This window comes from Seriola aureovittata, chromosome 2 (assembly GCF_021018895.1).
Source record: "Seriola aureovittata isolate HTS-2021-v1 ecotype China chromosome 2, ASM2101889v1, whole genome shotgun sequence".
Classification (NCBI taxonomy): Eukaryota; Metazoa; Chordata; class Actinopteri; order Carangiformes; family Carangidae; genus Seriola; species Seriola aureovittata.
Genome location: NC_079365.1, coordinates 21565447 through 21587549, shown reverse-complemented (window position 1 = coordinate 21587549; position 22103 = coordinate 21565447). Strand labels below are relative to the sequence as shown.

At 43.2% G+C, this 22103-nt stretch overlaps 1 protein-coding gene across 2 annotated transcripts in view; it reads right to left on the bottom strand.

Moving 5' to 3' along the window:
- The window catches only part of cbfa2t2 (CBFA2/RUNX1 partner transcriptional co-repressor 2), a 36851-nt gene extending 15950 nt beyond the window's left edge, over positions 1-20901 (bottom strand). Inside the window, exon 1 of one of the 2 annotated variants that reach the window (XM_056396848.1) lies at positions 20559-20901. In XM_056396848.1, coding sequence (XP_056252823.1) covers positions 20559-20586 — 28 coding nt within the window. In that variant the 5' untranslated portion in view covers positions 20587-20901. Of the gene's footprint in view, positions 1-6557; positions 7014-20558 lie in introns of those variants that run through there. The other variant, XM_056396857.1, reaches the window with a different exon arrangement.
- Positions 20902-22103: the final 1202 nt, after the last annotated feature.

The window sequence follows — 22103 nt, the reverse complement described above, 5'->3', positions numbered from 1 at the left end:
TTATCATAGTAGCACCTTTACAGACACTATTAAACAAACACCCATAAGAATAAGATATTAGTCTTCAAATTAGAGGCGCCAGAGGTGGAGAAGGAGGGATGCAGAGAAGGATGGAGAATGGGAGGGAGGGAATAACAAGGATAGAAAATACTGTTTTCACTTGGTTTCATCAGGAAGACAAGGCGGGTTGTCAGACTCAGAGGCAGGCTGTTTTTCTTGGCTCTCATTACCACCTTCCAGCCCCGTAGACTACATATTTGGACAAAACCCAATGTCAACACTCTGCTCCTCACTCTGCGAGGGAGGGGAAGGACGGGGAGGTGGCAAGGTTGACAGTAAAGGAGGAAAGTGGGAGGAAGATGTAGAGAAAGGTAGGGAGAGAGGGAGACGAGCGTGGAAGAGGAGAAATTGGAAAAAGCAGAACTGTATATGACTTCCATGCACATGAAGAAGCACAGATGTGTTCGAGGAGTGAACTCGTCACATTTCCCCGAGACGGAGTGATGATGAGAGAAGCCCTCACATAACCTCGTCACTCAGTGAGATAATTACAAAAACACTGCTGTAATCCAGCATGCCACATAGTGAAAAAAAAAAGAAATCCAGGGATGGAAATGTACTTAGTGGCAACGGGAGAGAAAAAACGAAAGAGGGGACGGCAAGGCAGACAGACGTCGTCCATAAAAACTAAGAATGAGCAGTAAAAAGAGGCACAGTGATGTTATTGTGGAGGCGGAGGAGGGAGAGGAGGTTTGGCAGAGGTTGGACAGCGAGAACGAACAGTGTCCACGTGTACATGAGGTCAGACTGAAGGGAGAATAAAGAGATTGATGAGATTTGAAGTTTGCGACCTTACAAACATTTAAAAACACAACAGTCGGAGATAATTCATCCAGACAAGTTTAATTTCTGCTATGATTTTCAAGTTGGGATCTTCTTTAAACCTTATCGCTGTATCAGCTAGGACTACAACTTAAAGCGACACCAATGCCTATTATGGAGTAGCAAAGTGGGAAGAAAAGTTCTGTTAATTTTCCTGAATAAACAACTTTAAGTGTGAAGCATCTGAAGCACTTCCAAGACTTGGATGGGAATGAAACTTTCATGGTTGAATCAGTACGAAACATGAGCAACTGCACTGAAAAACATCTGGTTCTTTGATAAAGAACCATAACCATAAACCTAAATTATCCAACATACTCCCATGTTCCTGTGCTCCTGTGCTGAAGATATTATTAAAAGAAGACAACTTTCAAACAGAGCATGAACCATGAATATATGTCCCAGACATTTATAAGCAAACAAGAAGGCCCATGTCCGAGGACTCAACACATGCAGTGGTAAAATAGTAGGTGTTTGACATTGACTCACACACACATGCGTAGTTACATTCAGCCTCCGTTACAGGCTCTGTCACTGGGTCAGATGAATGTGTGTTATTCAGAGTTGCACAAATTTTAAACACAGAAACACTCCAGCGTCACACACAGCTGGGCCACGGGTGATAGAGGGGAAGTGGATGTGTGTCATCCTGTGTGTGTGTGTGTGTGTGTGTGTGTGTGTGTGTGTGTGTGTGTGTGTGTGTGTGTGTGTGTGTGTGTGTGTGTGTGTGTTGGCCCCATTTACCAGGTGGTGGGGCTGTCATCGGCTGAGCGGAGAGAGGACAGTTATCCCTGAAGTAACACACACACACACACACCTGTGAAATGGCCTGCCCAAGGCACATGTACACACACCCACACAAATAACAACTGTGACATAACCGGGACAATTCGAATCTGTCAATCATGACCTCCAGCCACAAAAGCTTTGACACTCACACACATATACACAGACACACAGACACACACAGACACACACAGAGTAGATTATCTGCCTATCTGGTTACAACCCTTCTCACCTCTCCGTAGCTAATTGGTTAGCCTGCCCATCAATCACCATAAGCCTCATAACTCTTTAAAGCCGAAACCACCAAGTGAGAAACAATCAGCTGGAGAATTTAAGGATTCATGACCATTAAAAAGTAATTTGTGTTGTCCGTATTTCATTTTTTCTATGTACATTTCATCTGAAAAAAAAAAAATGATGTCAGAACAGACTTATAGAGCTCCCCTGACAAACACTGAGGATGTATATCATTGTGTCAGTCTGGAGGATTAAGACTGGGTGGCTCCTACACATCATAAACCCAGACAATCAACTTAAACTGCAGCCAGACAAAATACTGTTTTTCCTCAACTCCGTACTTCGGGTGACATCCATATGCAGACACGTACTCTTAACTAGTGAGTTACAGTATTCCATAAAACAAAATACAAGCTTTAGACATGAGAAAACAAAGTAAAACGTTAAGACTGTCCTGTTTCAGACCAAGTGTCAATGGCCTTAACAGCCAAATGGCCTGGGCTCCGGTCCAACCAGATGTTGTTATCACCACGGGCCATGCAGGAGACATTTACATGGCCTTTCTTGACCCAGACTGGGAGAGTTGGACTCTCGTTATGTTTAGGTTCATCTCGAGACTTGCACGTTAGACATTTTACTGACATTTAGTAGAGTAATTAACAATGAATAGGCAGGTGGAAGAGAGTTTACTTGACAGTAAACACGACAGTTGATGGATGTACACAAGTTGTTTTAGATAACGTCCCTTTTCTTCAGTTTGTTTTTCGCTTATCCCGTCTGTCATACACAACTCTCAAAAACATACTGTCAGTCAAATCTGTTGTGAAGCACACTGAAAGAGACTCACATCACTGAGCCTGCCAGGAAAAAAACTAACATTTTTAATTCTAAGCACTGTATTGTAGTTAAATAAACACATTATCCACTCTTCAAGCATGCTATACAGAAGACTAATCTGTTACCCTGAGGTTTTCGGGGGATACAGTGAATTAAAGCAGAGCACTAGGATTGGTCCACAGAGTCCACAAACAGAGCTGTGGGCAAGCTTAGCCCAGCTGTATGAAAGACCAGAGCTCAACAGCCTTTGAGAGAGACAGATAAGTAAAACAAAGAGGCCAGCTGTGCTCAAAACAAAGAGGAGAATGAGACAGAGATAGCCGTGGAGGATGAGTGTATGGTTGTGAATGTGTGGGCAGAGGTGTGTTTTGATTAGAGCGTTATCATCGTGTATGTGCACTGCGTGGGTTTGATTGCACGTATGTTTAAGAACACAGTGTATTTATTTTATTTTTTTTGTATATGTACAAGGCTTTTTGATGGTGAGGTAACATTTTCTACTACAAACAATGTGCTGATGTGTGTGTGTGTGTGTGTGTGTAGCAAATGATAACAGGCAAGAAGATTTTTTTTCTCTTTTCTTTTCTTAGTGAGATATTTTTTGCCAGCACTTTCTCAGGAGGCGACAGGGGGAAAGGCAATGGAGAGGAAAGAGAAAATAATGACTAAGACAGACAATTCAGCGAGAGAGGCAGCACCACCCATTTCTTGTCCACCCACACACCTAACAACACAAGCACATACAATTTTTTTTTTCTCTTGCAACCTCACTTGGGTATCAACTCTTGTCTTTTGGGTTTTGTGTAGAACACTTCATTTCCAGGAAAGTTACACAAGCTTAATTGCATCCTGTTGCTTAGTGTTTTCACGTGGTCTCACAAAATCTCAATGTTCCTCCTTCCTTTCTGAGCATCCTCTATTAAGTAAAAAAATTTTGCTTAAAGGCTCCTATCTCAGAATAGTAGCGCTGAACGCACTGAGAATCAACACTGCAGCTCTGCACAGACTTTGTTGTTTTTTCTTTTTAATTGATTTTATTCTACATATGCTACATATACACTGTAGGTTATAATGTGTAGGTTATAATGTGTTGATAATGTGGATCTGTCTCTACTGGATAAGTACATAGCTGCTAACATGTTAACATGCTGTGTTTCTGTGTCTCACTTTAAACTTTTTAATTTTCCCATATGCCTCTCATTACTATCTAACGAATACCAATTAGATTTGATTGATCATTTCTCTAGTTAGATGGCCTATTAATATCAAGTCAGAACTTGTATTGATTCGTTTGAGGAATTAAGCTGTGGTCATTTTATAGCCTTTTAAGCATGTGCTGATACTGTTCCCTCTCAGACCTCACCAGCCCAGTAAATAAAGGTCTTGTCTTGGGTCACTGCACGGATCTCTCAGGCAAGCAAAGGGTCAGCAGACCCTGAAAGAGACCTCTGACTCATGCACTTAGCACAAGGAGAGGGGCTCCCATACAATGTCAATGAGGTTGCAATAGCGTGAGGGGGGCAGGTGGCTAGATGCTCATTGACACAGATCTGTGTCTGCACACTCACCAACACACACACACACACACAGAGCTATTTACACAGTCAGGAGACGTTCCCCGTGATGAAACAATCTTTCAGAGTGCTACTTGTAGTGACTGAACGGTTTTTGTTGAGTAAGTGACCTAACCCTTTCATGTCCAACACACACAAACACATAAGCGCACACATTCAAACACACAACCACTCGCTGAACCCCTGGGGCCAGATATCACAGTCCTCGCCACTGGAACTAATAGAGCACTTCCTGCATCAAACTCTTGAAGCAGCTGCTCTATTCTGTGTGTATGTGTGTTGAGAAAAAAAAAGGAGGAGGGGGGGGGGGGGGGTCCTCTGTGGATGAATTCTTCAGATAATAGCATGGTGAGCATGGGTCATGGTGGTCTGTTCCTCCATTTATTACTACACTTTCAGTAGAGAAACATGCAGCTGGGATTGAGGTCAGGAAGAAAAAAAAAGCTACAGAAAGCTATAAGACAAGTAACCTTGTACTTCAGCAGACACAATGTCTACAAGACACCTGGTGCACACATGCACATTCACACACACACATCCACACACACACACACTCACACATCCCCAGACACAACCACACACTTATCAAATGTGTGATTGAAAACCTCAAAGCGACATAAATGCAAATCAAAAGCAGCAACCGCCCATCGGGAATGAATGGAGGATAAATTTCTGAATAGAATGATCTGAAACATCACATCCTTGATCTCTGCACAAACACATACAAACACACAGACTCATACACACACAGATACAGAGCAGTGCCTGCTGTCAGTAGGATGACAGTGTCCAGCAGAGCAGACAGGGGTCTCTTGTTTGAGACTGTGCAGCCGACAGTTAGTTGCTCCTATCTCCCTGATGGACTGGGGCTGGCCTGGTGTGACATTAGCCAGGTCTCTCTGCCTTTTCTCTGTCTGATTCTCCTGCAGACCCCCACCCCATGTCCTCCCCATGCACAAAAACACAAACACGTTTTCACCTTCGACGCAGATGGGCAACTAAGAAAAAAAGCAACGAGTAACGGAAAAAGGTGTTCCAACATTGTAGCTCGAGCTTCGGTCCTTGTACGCAATATCCATAGTACAACAATGTGACATTTGCACTCTGCTGGGATCCAGATTCCCACTGATGTCAGTGTTGTGTAACATGTAGGCACAGCATGAAAGACAGACGCAGCAGTTTCCCTCCTCTTCCCATATGTCTGCGATACTGTACAACAGATGCATGCGTCTTCTTTACCTAGTTTCTTCTGCTCTGCTTGCCAAGTGGAAAAACTGATTACTATCTGAGTAAATGACAGCTGAGAGAGATAAGCACCTTTCACACATGGAGCCAATCACATTGCTGGGTTTATTTATCCGGTTATGGTAGCCAGGGTTTTTGATGTTTACATGTAGGTCTCACTTATGTGGGGGAAAAAAAGAAAGTCTGTTCCAACATATCATCACCATTCCAGGTAGATTAGACATTTTCTCCTACTTGTCATAAGTGCAAGCGAATGGGGGATCAGCTGCAAGCTGAAAAATAAAGAAGAGCAGAAGGCTCCATGTTTTGGATGCTGGACATGTTACCACTTTTGTTCTCACTGAAATTTTTGGATAAAGTGTTTTTGAAATCCAATTACACCCTGAGATGTTAAAGTGCCAAGCAGCATAAACAGAAAGTCAACTCTTGCTACTGATGTTCCCACATGAGACCAAACATGAAAAGTTTAAAAGGTTGTGGTGCATTTGGAAAAGAGACTATGGAGAGCGAGAGAGAAGGAAATAGAGAGATTTTGGAATACAGCTGACCTGAGAAATTCTTCCTCAAAACCAATCAACTTTTTAATAACACCCAAGAAATTTGCTATATACTTCTAAACTTCAACGACACACACACACACACACACACGCGCATACTGAACTTTCTATAACAATCAGCATTTTGTCCATATGGCAATTAAAGTTTTCAGTGCACAAATTCATCCCTCCTACCTCAGTAGACAAGGATGAAAAGATGAAGAGATGAAGAGGAAAGGATGAGGCACCATCTGTACAGTACAGAGCAGGTCCGGGAATTAGGATGGAACACGCACACACACGCGCGCACACACACACACCCACACACAGAAAATGCACTGTTTGCAGAAGTAGACTCACTCACTCACGAATAGAGATAAATAAATACTGGTCACTAAAAACACACTGAGAAAGACACAAACACAAAATCCAGACTGAAATCCTCACTCCTCTGTCCTACCTCCACTCTAGTAGAGTCCACTCTTGAGTCCGTTGAGAAAGTCAGCTGCAGTGCCGTGGTTTTGCTTTCTTATCCTTTCCTTTGTGTCTCTTTCTGTGAATCCACGCCTTCATATGTCAGGCATGTGTTTGCATTCCCACATATGTGAGCTCCAGTGTGGCGAAGGCCGGAGCCAGAGACACAGATGGCACCCAGATGGAGACAGATAACCGAGCAGACCAGCACAACGCTGCACTACACACACACACACTCTCTCTCTGTCTCTCTCTTACTTTCTTCCCGTCTTTGTCGTTTCTCTGCCTCTCGTGTGAAAGCTCTCTCTCTCTCGCAATAATAATCTCCTTCACTGAATCTGCCTCTGCTGCGCTGCTGTACTTATTTTATTTACCTCTCTCTCTTTCTCTCACTGAATTCACGTCCTCTCTCGCGCTCACTCTCTCGAGCTCTGAGCCTCCCACCCTCTCGATAGCTCTCTTTCGGCTTTAACTCCTCCCCTATTTTCCCACACACTGTCCTCTCCTCTGTTTGCATGGGCAACGTCACAACCCCCACACCTCCACCCCCACTCCTGAGCCCCCTCCACCCTCCCCTCCCCCTCCCTCTCCCCACCCATTCCCCCATGGATCCTGGCCAATCATCCACTGCTGACTTGCTCCATTCAACCTGCATTCACCGGCAATGGACCCTGCAATTAACATAACTAATTGCTTTGGCACCTAAAGGCTAAACAAGAGACTGTGCCAAAGGAGACAAAAGTGTGTGTGTGTGCATCTGCATGTGTGTGTGAAGTGAGGGGTTGGGGGGTTGGGGGGGGTCTTCTGCAACCCCGCTCCATACCACTCTCCCCACTGCCCCTTCAAGAGAAGTAGGGATCGCCCTTTAAAATGTTTTTATACTAACCCCCCCCCCCCACCCCCCACCCCTCCCAGGCTCTTTCATTGATGCCCTCTTTTGTCTCAGCTCCTTAATGCGGCCGGCTCAGCCCTGCCTCGCCAGCCAACCCATTGGGGGACACTTGAGGAGCATGAATGAGTTATTCTTCTCTCCTCTTCTACTCTCTTATCCTCTGCGCTCCATCTTCACTGAGTTAAACTTAAATCACTGTCTGATTTATGCCCGGCCTCGAGTAAACGGTGCTGTAGAGACACAATGCAGGTTAAGATAATGGAGCCTGGCTGGGACTGGGCAGCCTGCATGCTTTCATTCACTCCTGCCTATTATCCCCTTCACCGGTTTACTTCTAGAAAATACACAGGACTGCGCTATGTTCATTCTAAGTCTGCAGTAAATAAGACATTAATCTGGTTTTAATTAGACGACTGACAATTGAGAGAACATGATTAACGTGTGAGACTTGCCTGTGTACACAAACAAGCGAACGCTGTCAGATAAACACAAACAGTTGATTACCGTCAGCTCAATTCAGCTCTGCCTTTTTGAAACACAGGTGAAATCCGCACTAATGCGATAACGTAATCACAAAAAAGGTTGACAGTGGGTTGTTAGATTGCCATGGGTTGTCCAAAACTACATTTGACTGAATAATCACCCATAATAACCTCTATCTCCCCTCCTCTCTCCTTGTAGGCCTGCTCTATTCAGGGTGCATCTGGTCAGCCAGCAGGCTCAGAGGCAGGGCCAGGTGGCTGTGAGAGAGGGAGAGTGGGAGGGGGTGGAAAGATGGAGAAACGAGGAAGGCCTTGCATCTGAAGCCACATACTGTAATCCACATGCTATTGTAGCACATAGTAGGTGGCGGGTTGCAACTGACACGACTGATGGACAAAGGCTGGTAGTAAAACAGATTTAAACCCAGGTGTAATCACTGGCAGGTGGCCGATGAGTCAGCATGCTGCCGTGTTTCATCATAGGCTGAAAATGGATTTCACTCTGCCCCGACAGGCTAAATCATGTCGAATTTCACCTCTCCTTTCATTTCCAATAAAAGCTCTGAAAACTTTCAGGAAATAAAAGATTTCTCGACAACGGGGGGAATATATATATATATAATATGTACACATGGCATTACATTTCTTATTCAATATTTCTGTATGGTAGGCCATATAATTCTAGCAAACCAAGAAAGCAATTAATTGGTCAATGCAGGAACTAATGAATGAATACATCCATTTCCAGTAATTTTGTGTCATCATCTTAGAAGTAGTCGGCTGCAACTAATAATTACTTGCATTATCAATTAATCTACATCAAACAATCTTCTGAATAATTAGTTCATATTTAGTCTAAATAATGGCAAAAATGATGGCCCATCAAAAGCTTCCAACACTAAAACACCACACCCACAAGTGACAGTCAAAACAGAAGAGCAAGAAAATATTCACATTTGAGATGATGTAACAAATAGCTGGTTAATTTTCTGTTGAATGAGTCAGCCATTAATCAACGTGATTAATTGTTTCAGCACTCACTGTTTTTCTTACAAAGAAAACATCATTCCCATGAACAAAGCTGCACAATGCATCATCCAACATGTCAAAGCGCCAAATATGTGCCAGCTTTTTACAGAAGTTACCCTTGAAGAAAAGACATAAAAGTGCCCCTCATATTTCTGGGGGGATTATAAAGCAGAAGAGAGAGAGAGACAGAAAATAGAATATTGTACTGTAGCCACATTTCTTTTCCAATGTATGATCATGAAAGGTGCTTGTGGCTGCTTTCACAGGCTGCAAACAACCCATGAAGTGCTTTGAAGAACATATCAGCCTTAGGTCTATGCACTTTCAAAATGGTCCCCAAACAAGGAGAGGAATTCATGAAACTACACATATGATTTTTTGTCATGGAAAGTCAGCATGTACTGTATGTCTGCATACTGTATGGCTTCCTTGTAGCCGCTTAGGCCTCATGCAGCTGTTTGCCATTGTGTGCATGTGTGTGAGATAAAGAGTGAGAGAGAGCGACGGAACAAGAGAGTATGCAGCATCTGTTTCTGTTCACACGCTCCCTCACTAAACTTCCACTTTTAGAAAAAGTAAACAGCATTTTTTTTTAGAGAAGACAGAAAAAAAGAAAACGAGAGGAGGGAATAGGGGATCTTAAGACTTGATGACTGAATAAGCGAGATAGGAATCAGTAAAGTAAGAACATTGGTTTTCTATGTTTCTTTGCACATTTAAAATCACAGAAAGCTTTAAAAGAAGCAATAAGGCTTTAGGATATTGTGTGTATATGCCTCCACTTATATACCGTACGTTTGCATTGCTCTAGATCTAACTTAAAGAAAAAAAGTACTTCAGAACGAGCTCTGAATGGAGCTGAAGTTCAAATATCAACAGCAATATCTGTCTCTTGCATTGTTTATACCCTGCCTTTAACTCTTGATAACTGGGCTATCCCACCAACAATAGCAATACAGCAATCACAGCAGCAAGTTTGTCCTCTATCTTTAAGTGGCAACAAATTAGTACAATACAAAGTACACTCTTCAGGGATTCTGTTGTTGACAGCTTGCTAACATTTTAATGGTATAGCGCAATCCTGGATTACCCCAGAACTGTAGAATCGTGCGGTACACCCATTTGTCAATGGGTAAGTGAAAAAGGAAGGGTCGAGGACTTCCAATACGGACATCCAATCAGAGCTTGATATTTTCATCAACAGGCTTTTACTGTAGCTAGCGCCAAGAGGGAAATTGGGAAATGTGAAATATCCTCTCATGAAACCAGGTCCCTTGGGTGTTGAAGAAAACAAAGACTCTGCCTTCAACACACACTGTGCAACTGGAATCATTTTCATTTACGACAATACAAGACAATACAACTCATACACGGAGAGAGCGTTTTGTTCTCAGCACTCACAGAGGAGTTTTGTAGGGTAATCTGAGTGATGGGATTTCATTGGGAGAGTTGCTGCCAAATCAGCGTGAAACGATGACAGAGATTTTCATAAGCTGGAAAAAAAAATACTACGGCGCAGCTTTTCCCAGCCTTTTCCCTTCCTACAGTCAAAAGCTTTCCCACTTCACACTGCGTTAAGTCAATGTTTGTGGCTGTGTCGGTGACGTGAATGCGGCCTTATCAGTTATCAAGCTTCTCTATCGTCATGCAGTGTGGAAAATGAGCCAGAACAGCTCATTCTTTGGCCTGACTGCACAGACCTCGACATCACTGGCCAGGAGACCTCTGTAGGGCAAATAAATATAAAAACGTGCTTTGTATTGCCTCACGACAACTCGCATACATTTTGTTATATTTGAACACACCACAAAACCAAGCGACAGCAAGATGACTGCCGCTGTGTACATACGCTCTGCGCTCAGAAGTGAGGAATAAACTCTGAAAAAACAAAAGATAAACAAAACGAACAGACTATAATTTCCACGCCTCTGCGCATCTGTTGAAACAGTGCTGGTCTATGATCAAAATACAAAATGAGAATATGTATGACTAAAAGTTGAAACCTGGCACTGTAAAAATGATGCTTTGCATCACTCTTGGCACTGTCAGCCCATCATTTTTTGCGGAAGATTAAAAGAAAATGCAGAGAGAGACCACACCAATTGGGTTAAATCACTGGTTTGCTCGGCTAAACAACCTATCGCACTGCCAAAGGGGCTGCATGGCTGCCAATAAGAGCTGACTACAGTCACACAGCAAAAACTGCCACTACCGAAGACAATAAATGCTCAACAATGGCTGAAAAACATTGGTTTAATGTGTCTATAAATGTGTTAGTAAAAAAATGTTACATATCCAGATGTCTGTCTTTCGATCAGTCTCCCCTCCCTCCCTCTCTCCTTCTGATAAGTGCGTCTAAAAATGTGGAGTTATTCATGTTGTTGCTGTTTTTCCCACCAAACCTCATCATTGCTGCCCCCCCCCCTTCTAACCATCTTACCAGCATGCTTCCCCTCCTTCTCCTTCCCCTGTTTCCCCCCATCTCATCACTGTTCAGACTCCTGATGTTGGCTAATCTGATGCAGCCATAGATTTCCCTGTCTGATCTTGCATGGCCACATTTTCCATTACATCTTCTGCAGCACATTTATCTAATAGGGACACGTCATTTTCCAGGTCCATGTCTGTCTGGAGGACCGCTTACTGTAAGAAAAAAACAAAAAAAAAAAACAGCTAGAGATCACATAAGATGCTTCTCTCTAGTAATCAAGGCTAAAGTGAAGGCCATTTTCTCTCTGTCTGCAGGGTCAGATAAATGATAGGTCATATGCACACAAAAAAAAAAAAGATAGTGTGTAAAGCTCTGTTTTACTGTATGTGCTGGTTCTGGACAGTGAAATTACGAGAATATTGATAGGTGGCGAGAGGAAGGAAGAGGTTCCCAGAACATCACCATCCCGTGCACACACACACATACACTTGCAAACACACTTTAGCTTCTACTTCAATGTCCTCAAATACCAAAGAAAGACAAAAAAAAAACAAAAAACAGTTTGATCTATTCTTCTTCCTCCACTTTTAGTTAAATAGCAGTTGGCAAACCACAAAAATGGTCCTGGTAAGCAATGTGGCTGACTGGATAAACCATTTCACAAACATGTTCGATGACATTGGCTTAGTTTTCAGGGCTCTCAAAGCTCTGTCGTATTCTGAGCCTCTTTCTCTTGTGTTTCAAAACAGCCAAGCATAGGTGGTGTATTGAGATATCTGCCTCTGTGGTCAGATGCTTGCATAACTTTAAAAAGGTCTGCTCTTCCTTGGATAGAAAACAGTATTTATGGCACTGAATTAAACCACTTTTTACAGTCTTGTAATAATCTGATGTTAAAATTAACACAGATATGGCTGGAGACAGCAGAAAGCAAGCTTCTTAAGGGGCATTCACACCATGAGCATTTTTAAGGGTTTTGATTTGACATCCGTCTCAAGGGACAAGTATGCTTCCTACAGATGTATCCGTCTCCATTGACTCACACAAATGTGTCAAAGACAGATTTATTTTTCACTGGAGCACTTAGTGAAGTTTAATCACCATAAAAGGCCATTCACATCACATAGATCTCTTGTCTGTTTATTTGCTACTCTACAACAGCTGATCAATGATCGGTGGAGAATAAATCAAATATGTATACTTCCCATGGAGCTTATTCCAAAATTATTTTGGTCATTTGAATTTCTGTTAGGTCAGCTGAGGAAGTCAGTGAATTGAACAATGGACGCTTTAGTAGAGGTTACGTGCCGCCGAGGCCTCACATTATGTATATATCTTCTCTGCCTTTCTCTTGTACAGTGTGCGAGAGATAACATGTTCATCAAAGTGTTTCTCTGCAGCCAAAAACTTCACAAGGTTAAATGTACCATGTGAGGTAAACATACAAGTTGGGTCACACTCACACTTAATACAAAAATGACGTGTTGGTATTGTCAACTGTTTTGACTATGGAGTACATATTTGTCAAAAATGCTGATGTAGTTTTTAAAATTTATTTGTAGTAGTTTGGCCTCAGTTATAAAAAAAAACGGCACAGATTCTCTGAAGGCTCATTCACAAGTCATCCCGAAGACATTAAAAACAAATGTGTGGTTGGTCAGAGGAGTCCCATGGTGCTCTGACACAAAACAACCACTGACTGGTACTTTACCCCCTCCTGACATCCCACTAGCCCAAACACGCCTCCCCCCTCCCCTCTCTCCCCACAGTCCACCGTCCCACTCTTGCCCCCCTCTGTCCTTCCATTCCATGACTATTGTGCCTTCCTTTTCAGGCATCCTCATATCACCCATAACAAATGGGTCCCGTATTTTCCCCTCTCTTTCTCTCTCTCTCTCTCCTCCTCCCCCTCCTTTCTCTTATTTTCTCTCTCTCTCTCTCTCTCTCTGAGTCTCCCTCTTTCTCTCCTTCACTCGGTGCCGATGAAAGGCAGGCATTGAGCCGGCAGTGGCATTCCAAAACCTCAGGCCTCGGCTCCAGTGTGTCTGGCTATTCAACACTGCTGGGAGCCATTAGTTTAAGTAAGGCCTGACCCGCCTACTCACCCACGGAAAACCCTCAGATCTCCTATTACACTCGGCATACAGAGGGGAGACACACCGCTGCTCTTCGGGTGCAACGAGTGTGTGTATGTGTGTAAATACAAGACAGAGACAAAAAGAGATGAGTAAATATGCGAAGTGCGGGTAGGAGGGGAGGCAGAGAAATGTATGTATGAGTGTGTGTTTATGAGCGAGAGGGAAAGTGAGTGGGAAAGTGTCTGCGTTGGTATGAGACAGAATGAGAGAGTGGCTGCATGTGTGCTTAAAATTTATGAGCAGTGGGTCACACGCTCACTTGGCTGCATCTTCCTGAAGTTTCCACACAGGGAAGCCAAGTGCGTAGCCAGACGCCAAACCCTTCTCACCAATAACTCCCCTTAAACGATATTCAACAACCACGCACTTTTTCGAAGTCTCTCCAGCCGCTCTCTTGTCTAACTTATGTAGCAGATAGACTGTCAGGGATATCCATCTATGGCACTTACAATTAAATCCTTAAATGCACCAATTTTGCTAATTGGAAAATGATACCACAGATCACAACTCACTCCCTTTTTGCCAGCCTCACCCAATTGTCGGCACATAAACATGAATGGTTCTCATAAACAACCCCATGTTAGGGAGAAACTGCGTGTTAAAAGTGTGTGCGTTCGCATTGACAAGCCCACACACAGACAGTAACACATACAGTTAGGAACAGCGCAGTGGACATTCCTCTCAGTACAACAGGCTTTATCTTAGTGACAATACTGTGCATTGTTCACAGCTGTCCAGCGTTTTTATTTTTTCTAAATCAATTACATCATTTAAAGTTTAACACTCCGGTTGTCAACTAATTCAATTATATAAATGAATTATATATATAAAGAAAAAATCCTCCTGGAACCTCCACATGAAGTTGTATGAAAGCTATAAGCTACAGTTAGCCTAGCCTACCATTCCAGCACTAGCAACCTCAGGGCACATCTCGAAAATATGCACCCAAATGAGCATCTACTGTATACATGGAGTTATGTCTCCTGTTGTATTAGTTTGCCCTGTTAAAGACATAATGCACAAAAATAGGTATTAGAATGGTTCGAACCTATGTTTTGTTTTTCATTTTTCGAAGGACTATTCGAATGCCATTTTCAGCCAGTTTTGACTCACTATAACACAAGACTTTATAAAAAGTGTCACTTCAAGAAGACAAATTTATACCTTCGTAACTTGTTTCCACTACACACTAATACAAGATGTTTTAGAGGTTTTAATTATAAAAAGCATGACTACATTTTTATATAATATATATGTATATTTCCTTGGAGGCTTAATAAACCATTTTAAGTGTGAAAATAACTTAAATACCAAAGAAAGGACGACTTTAGTGGTGAAAAAGTTGGGAAATTGCTCAAAATGATTTGTTCTTCTTAAACATGTCTTACACTTGTGGACAGTAAGGTGTAAAGGAAACCAACCTAAACTGACAGACCTGAACATCTCCCTATTTATTTCATCTAAAAACAAAGAGAAAATGTGTAGTATCAGTAAAGTATTACTGGGAGCAATAAATTAAGCCTTGAAAGAGAGGAGCCACAAGAATAATAGAACAGAAAAGCACAAATATTGCTCTCTATTTTCAGTGCTGTTACAATAACTGGAGTCATAACAATTCCCACTCTCGTCAAAGCCATCACTTCTTCAATTAAAAGCACATCGCCAGAAGGCTGAGGGAGGAAAGGCAGGTGATGAAAACACCACATACAATATAATGTTACTTTACACTCTCTGTGTTCTTGCCTGATGTGTGTGAAGCCTCCTGCTACCAGCAGTTGATCTATATAAACCTTCCATCTCCCCTTTTCTCTCCCTGAGGCTGCAGGAGCAGCTGTGTTGTTCTCTTCCTTGGTGATGACCACACCTGTGATCTGCAGGTGGTTCATCTGGCAGCAGAGCCGGGAACACCTGGCCAGGCAGAGATAGAGCCTCCAGGCTTTCCTCTGTGTGTGTGTTTGTGTGTGCGTGTAATAGTTTTTGGGATTTCTGAAGGGCTCAATTAAAGCTGAGGGAAGATAACGGCTGGCTTTGCTCAGACACACACACACACACTCCCCCACCCACACACACACACATGTGCGTGCTCACACACGCACTCACTCACACAAACACACACACACGTGCACACACACACACACACACACACACACACACACACACATATTCAGAGGCATGTGTTGGCATTTCCCAAGGTTGAGCCTCAGGGATGTTTGGACTTGTCAATGTTGCAATACAGTTCTCAATATGTGTGTGTGCATGTCATGGAGGGGGGGTTGTATTTATAATTTAACTTGTTCTGTTTTTTTTTTTCTTCATTTCAAGACATAACAAACCAAACCAAACCTCCTCCTGCCTTCAAAGTTGTTCCTGCTTAGTTTTGCAGGGCGAAAAAAAATCATATAAATATCTCCCAACAGAACAACCGTGGACTGTGGCAGCACCTGCTTTGTTGCTGCTTTGCAGATCCACCGCGGGCATAACATCTCGCTACAGTGCTCTGCTAGGACAAACACGCAAAGACAACAAGCAGAGACACCGGCTGAGGACAAGACACATAAACAACAGCAGCCAGAACACATTCCACCCTGGGAGCAAGAGCAGACAGAGAGCAATACAAGTTTATGTGTGTGTAGCAGAAGTGCAGGCCCTGTTTTCTGACAGCATAAGGCCCAGCAGGAGTGAAATCAGAGATGGGACAGATGAGGTGAACTTGACAAAAGTCATAAAACTCACAACTGACACGTGGGCAGAAGAGAGCTCGCAAGTGATATTGGTTGAGGCTAAGATCCTGTGTCACATTCACTGCATGTGTGTGTGTATGTTTATCTGTAAGATAAAGTGAGACGAGGCCAAGGCCACACATCACTCTCATCATTATCTGTCAGGATGTGAAGCAGTGATTATCTGGGTCAGAGACTGCTAAATATACTTCTTTCAGCTCATAATTGATGATAAAACATATCTATTCCCTCAATAAACAGAAATGTTACTGACAAAAGAAGAGAGATAACTTATGAAACTTTCTATTAAAATGGGGGCAAAGGTGACAAATGGAAAGAGGATATAAAAGAAGAGGAGGCTTTAAAAAAAGTGTGATATTGCCTACATCTTGTCAAACCACGGCCTGAGATTTCTCATAGAGTCTTCAATGAGAACTCATACGCAGCTGGATGTCAGTTTTTCTCTGGGCGATGACAAGCCAGCTGCAGTTGGACTCTGCATGGTGGCCAAGACCGATGAGCGGGGCTGGAGAGAGGGATAAAGACAGATAAATGCAGACGGAAAAAGAGGGAATGTGCACAGAAAGACGGGGAGGGAAGGAAGAGGAGAGAACAAAGGGAGATGGAGGGAGGCCGAACGTGAGACAGAAACGGGAGGTGAGAAAGAAGTGCCGGAGTAACCCTGGAAGGCATGGAGAAAAGGGGGAACCAATGCTAACTCCTCTTTGTCTGAGCCAAGAGGGAAATGATGGAAGGGGGGTGGGAGGTGAAAGGCATGAGGAGTGGGAACGGAGAAACAGGGGCATTAAAAAAAGTATAATGTGGCGAGAAGTTCCCTTCACTCTGAAGTGACTGTGTCCTTTTGTTCCCATCCAATGTCCCTCCACTTAAAGCGGAATAAATGCCTGCACACAATCATGAAACCTACATCCCGCCATCCCGATGAAGGATACATGTTTTTTTTTTTTTTTCCATGATGATTTAAATGAAACACTTTAAACAGAAGAACACACAAAAGAAGCGTTAATCCCTTTTGGTTGAGTGTTTCTAAAGCCATATGACAAATATGCAAAACCACTCTCAAACCCTGTTAGCCACCATTTTGGAATGGTCAAATGTGTCAAAGCAATGTTTACGCTGCCTGGTGACACCTGAATACAGAGGTCATGGCGGTGGCTGGCGGTGTAACAAAATAACAGTGTTAACAACGCTCGGGAGCCGAGCTGAGACCTGCAATCAAAAGTGAAAAGCACAGAGCTGGGTTATCTTTCAGAGGCGGAGAAGTGATGTTTTGTCAGGGTGCGAGGCAAGCACGGACACTCTAATAGCTCTCGTCTCCTGTACGGCTGGTATTTTCTGAGGACTGTTGTTGGCGGGTGATCCTCGGCGCAAGATCACATCTGGATCCTGTCCTCCCAGCCGCTCCGTGCAGTGCTGCACAGCAACAAGAAACAGCTGTGCAAAACTGGCTTCAATTAGCTTCACATTCTCCCTGACAGTTAATCCCTTTCTACTCTCCTTCTCTCACTGCTTTCCCCCCCCCTTTAACTGTTCGGTCACTCCGCTCTTTCTCTCTCTCTTTTTCTTTTTTAAAGCTTTGCTTCAGGTTGCCACACTGTCTGAAATAATAGACAGGGGAACACAGTGTGCTGAATTGGAAACAGACAACGGGACAGAAAAGCTCAGAGGTCTCACGAAACACGGAACATGACAAATCCTATCTGTTTGAAAAGACTGATGATGCTGTTTGCAGTGGTTTGGGATTCAACACAAGAGGAATTGATAATAGGCTGCAAAGATGATATATTTTCATTTCCTGTCATTTGCTAGTAAACGCTTCATTACAATTACGGTTCATTTACATCTTAAGACTTCAATTGTCCCAGCATGTGGTCCTTAACAGTAGATATATGACACTTGCAATTAAAGTCTGTTTAAATTGTAATTTGGTCACATATTATTACTCAAACAGAAGATGCCAGATTCTTTGTTGTGGTTCTCACATGTGGAGCACTGGGCAACAAAAATGACCCCATAAATCCAGTGTTTAAACATCTCTTTACCCACTAAAACCACACTCAGCAAACACTTAAGTGTGATCCAGCAGTGCAGCACACTGAATAAAATGTTGTCGCTCATGAGTCATTAATCAAACTCAGCTCAACTCGAACCAGTTCAACTGCACACCATCTTGACTCAGCTAAACTGCACCGGGGAATCCAGCTCAGATTGGTCCTCTGATAGGAAATGGGAGCCAGATTTGAGGCAAGGGAGTCGATCTGATGGGCCTGATGAGCAAATCTGGAAGATTCTGCAGTCATTGTAGCCCTGAGGCCCGAGTAAAACACTAACAGGTGGTAGTGCTGGTGGAAAAGACCCACGCAGAGACCAGAGGGAGTGAGAAGGATACTGGGCTCACAGCCTGACACACACAAACACACACCATTTTTTTTTTTTTTTTTTACAAAAACACAGCCAAACGCATGCATGACACATAGCAACCGAAAGACACAAGCAGTTGCAGCACACAGAAAAATAACATCAATGCATTTGAAGCACCATTGTATGCAATTTCAACATGCATACCTACAAAGACACATCACGTGCATGCAAACACATTCTCAGAAACACACACACACACACACATGCACACACGTGCACACACTAACAGCCCACAAAGACAAGAAACTGTGTAGGGGTGACTCACAGAGAAGATCTGCAGGCACCCCTCTCTACCTCCAGCACAGGCAAATTCTCCCACATGGCAAAACACAAAGGGCCCACGTCTGGCAACGCTAACGGCCCACTCAAGCCAAAACCAATTAGGTCTCTAATGCAAACCTGCAGGGCCCCTTTGTCGTTTATTTCCCCTTTTAATGTCAGAGGATTGGAATCTGACTCCATAACCCACCCCAACGAAAAGGCAAAAGGGAAAATTATCAGGAGTTCCAAATGATCCACATGTTTTTGAGTAGAGCTAATTGAATCAAGGGAGAATGGAAATGATTGACTAGTGCGAGCGATGTTGAGGCTACATGATCTTTAACACATTTACTCCCAGTGTACACACAGCATCCCAGCTTCCCAGAGGGCTATTCAGCTTTCTGCATAACATCAAATTATTCCAGCTAAACAGCAATTATGGTAAGACAGAAAAATACACATATTTTATCTTTTTTTTTTTGTTGGAACCGAATTTTCCAAAATAGGAGTTGCTTTCAAACCAGAGCACCCATCATGTTTATAGTTTCATATTACAGTACACACTCTACTGCTCTCTGGTGGCCACTGTAGCACCACCACCATCATCATCATCATCATCATCATCATCATTATAATCATCAGCACAACATCACCATCAGAGTTTACAGTCATCTCTCTATCATGCGATCATTTGTCACTCTGTGGTGAAAAGGGGGTCAAGTGGAGACCTTGGGGGGGGAGTCACAGTGACACATGGGAGCATAGAGTCGAGCCCTCGGACGCCACTGACCCCACTTGCATTGCAGGACTGTACTATTGACCTCTGATGTAAAGCAGGAAGAAACCACAGGCAAAGGGGGGGGGGGGGGGGGGGGACCTCCTCCTGGCATCAAGCAGTAGCTCCAGCCTGGTTTCACACCGCCTGGTGTTTTTGTCTTGAAAAGCGGCAAACTCCAGATGGTGGAAAGACAGAAAAAAAAAAAAAAAACTTTGCCTGGTGGATTAAGGGCTCCAAATCCTCCACTGAAAAGACACATAGACCGAAAGCTGCTATTCAATCAAATAGAAGCATAATAGCTGTCTTGTGGGGGCTATATAAGGGATAATGCATTCAATAGAGTATGTGTTATGCATAGTTTATTCTCACTCTTTAATGGCCCCTAATGAGCGTAAGATCTCAGCAGACAAAGGGATGACTGAGTTTTTGTTTGGTCATTATGATGATTTCATATGATCTGAAGCAAAACAGTCTAAGGTCTTTTCTGAAGACTTAGCCCTCTCTGTGGGAGAAGACTCTGAAGATAATAGAGTGGAGAAGTTTTTTTGTTTGTTTGTTTTTCACATTATGGAGATACAGCCTAGATCTCCTATATTTTCATTAGCAAGCAAAGACAACCATTTTATATGACACCCTGGTCCTTTAATAGCTAAACATAAACATGAGGACATATGAGTCTTTTGAGTTGGTTTTTTGTTTTGTTTTGTTTGCAGGTGCAGCTAAACATACACCACACATTTGGATAAATCTGTCAGGTAAAGGTAATCCAGGTGTGATGATTCATTTTACACAGAATAATTTAAAGTCTACTTACAGTTGAAGACACTCGGCATTCCGACCATGCTCCTTGTATTTTGGGTTTTTCTCTCTCTCTCTCTCTCTCTCTCTTGACAGAATGATTAATACGACCAGTCTGTTAAAGTCCTTCAGTTTCTCCGCTGGATTAAAACACTTTTAAAACATATTTGAATCAAAGAAAAAATAGTGGAAACACAGGAGACGATATCGATCCAGTTCACCAGCAGGCATCAGGTATTTAGTCTCCGGCGTGGCACAGAGTACGTGCGTGGGCGGTACTAATTGTGAGCGTTTAATCAGAAAGACAATAACGGTCCGTTACACCAGGGAGACGGTGTTCTTCGGTAATGATTAACTCCGAGCGGCAGCGACAAGAAGACACCAGAGCTCAGCTCACATAATCCTCACGGCTGACTCACTCCATTGCCTTGAAGCAAAGCCGTGTCAAAAATCGACTTAGTGATGTGTTGAGTTTTATTTTTAATCTGGAATGCCACCACAGGCGGGAATTGAGACAAACAAGCCAGATTGTACTCGGTGATACCTGCAGAAAAAAAAAAAAAAAAAAATGTGGAACTACATAAACGTGCATGAGGTGTAAAACAAAAGTTGAACAATTCAGTATTCATTCAGTGTCATTTTGCTGAGCATCGTCACAGTGAGGGAGAGCTCTCCACATACAAAAAACCCCACACAGTCAGACTGGATCTGGACTCCATCCAGGGTCTCACGTGTTATTCTTCTTTACAAGCATAATATTTGGATGCTGGCTGAGAAGGCTGTGAGCTATACCACCTCCAACACACACACACACACACACACACACACACACACACACACACACACACACACCATTATCTTTCCATCCTCCCCCCCTACAGCCACCCACATATGCCACACGCTCCTGTCCTCCCCCCTCCCTCCCCATCACCTCCCCTCCAGCCCCCCATTCCCCACTCCTGCCAGGCTGCCACCTGCTCTCTGCAGCATGCTGCACAGCTGCTTTGCTACAATAACAAATTAAGGTCCACCATGGCAGACAGGAGTCATTACCTACTGCTCCTGCTATGGAAGAGGCTGAGGAGGCATCAGCTACCACCTCTGTGTGTGGGGAACACAGGTCCCCCCAACCCCACACACACACACATACACACACACACACACCCTTCATGTGTAAAGTGAGGGGGGCCAAGGGCCACTAATTGCTCTGATGTGGAGCAGAGGATCAGGGGGTGCTGCTGCAGTTTGAGGGGACCACAGAAGCCAAGAGTCACCACTTGCTGTTTCAGTGTCAGAAGCAAGTCACAAGCTGCCAACTGTGCTGTTTTCATAAACAATGAAAGGAGAAAAGACTTGATACTGACTTGATATCGACAACACATGATCACATCCCTGTTTATTAATATAATATTAATAATATTTTATTGATTTATTTTGATTTTGTATGGCTATTTAAGGTTTTTCAGTTTTTTCTTTTACATGAGTGCAAACATTATATAGTTTTCCAATAGAGAAGTTATTTTGTCATTCACAGAGGGTGACATTCTTACCATCTTCGTTA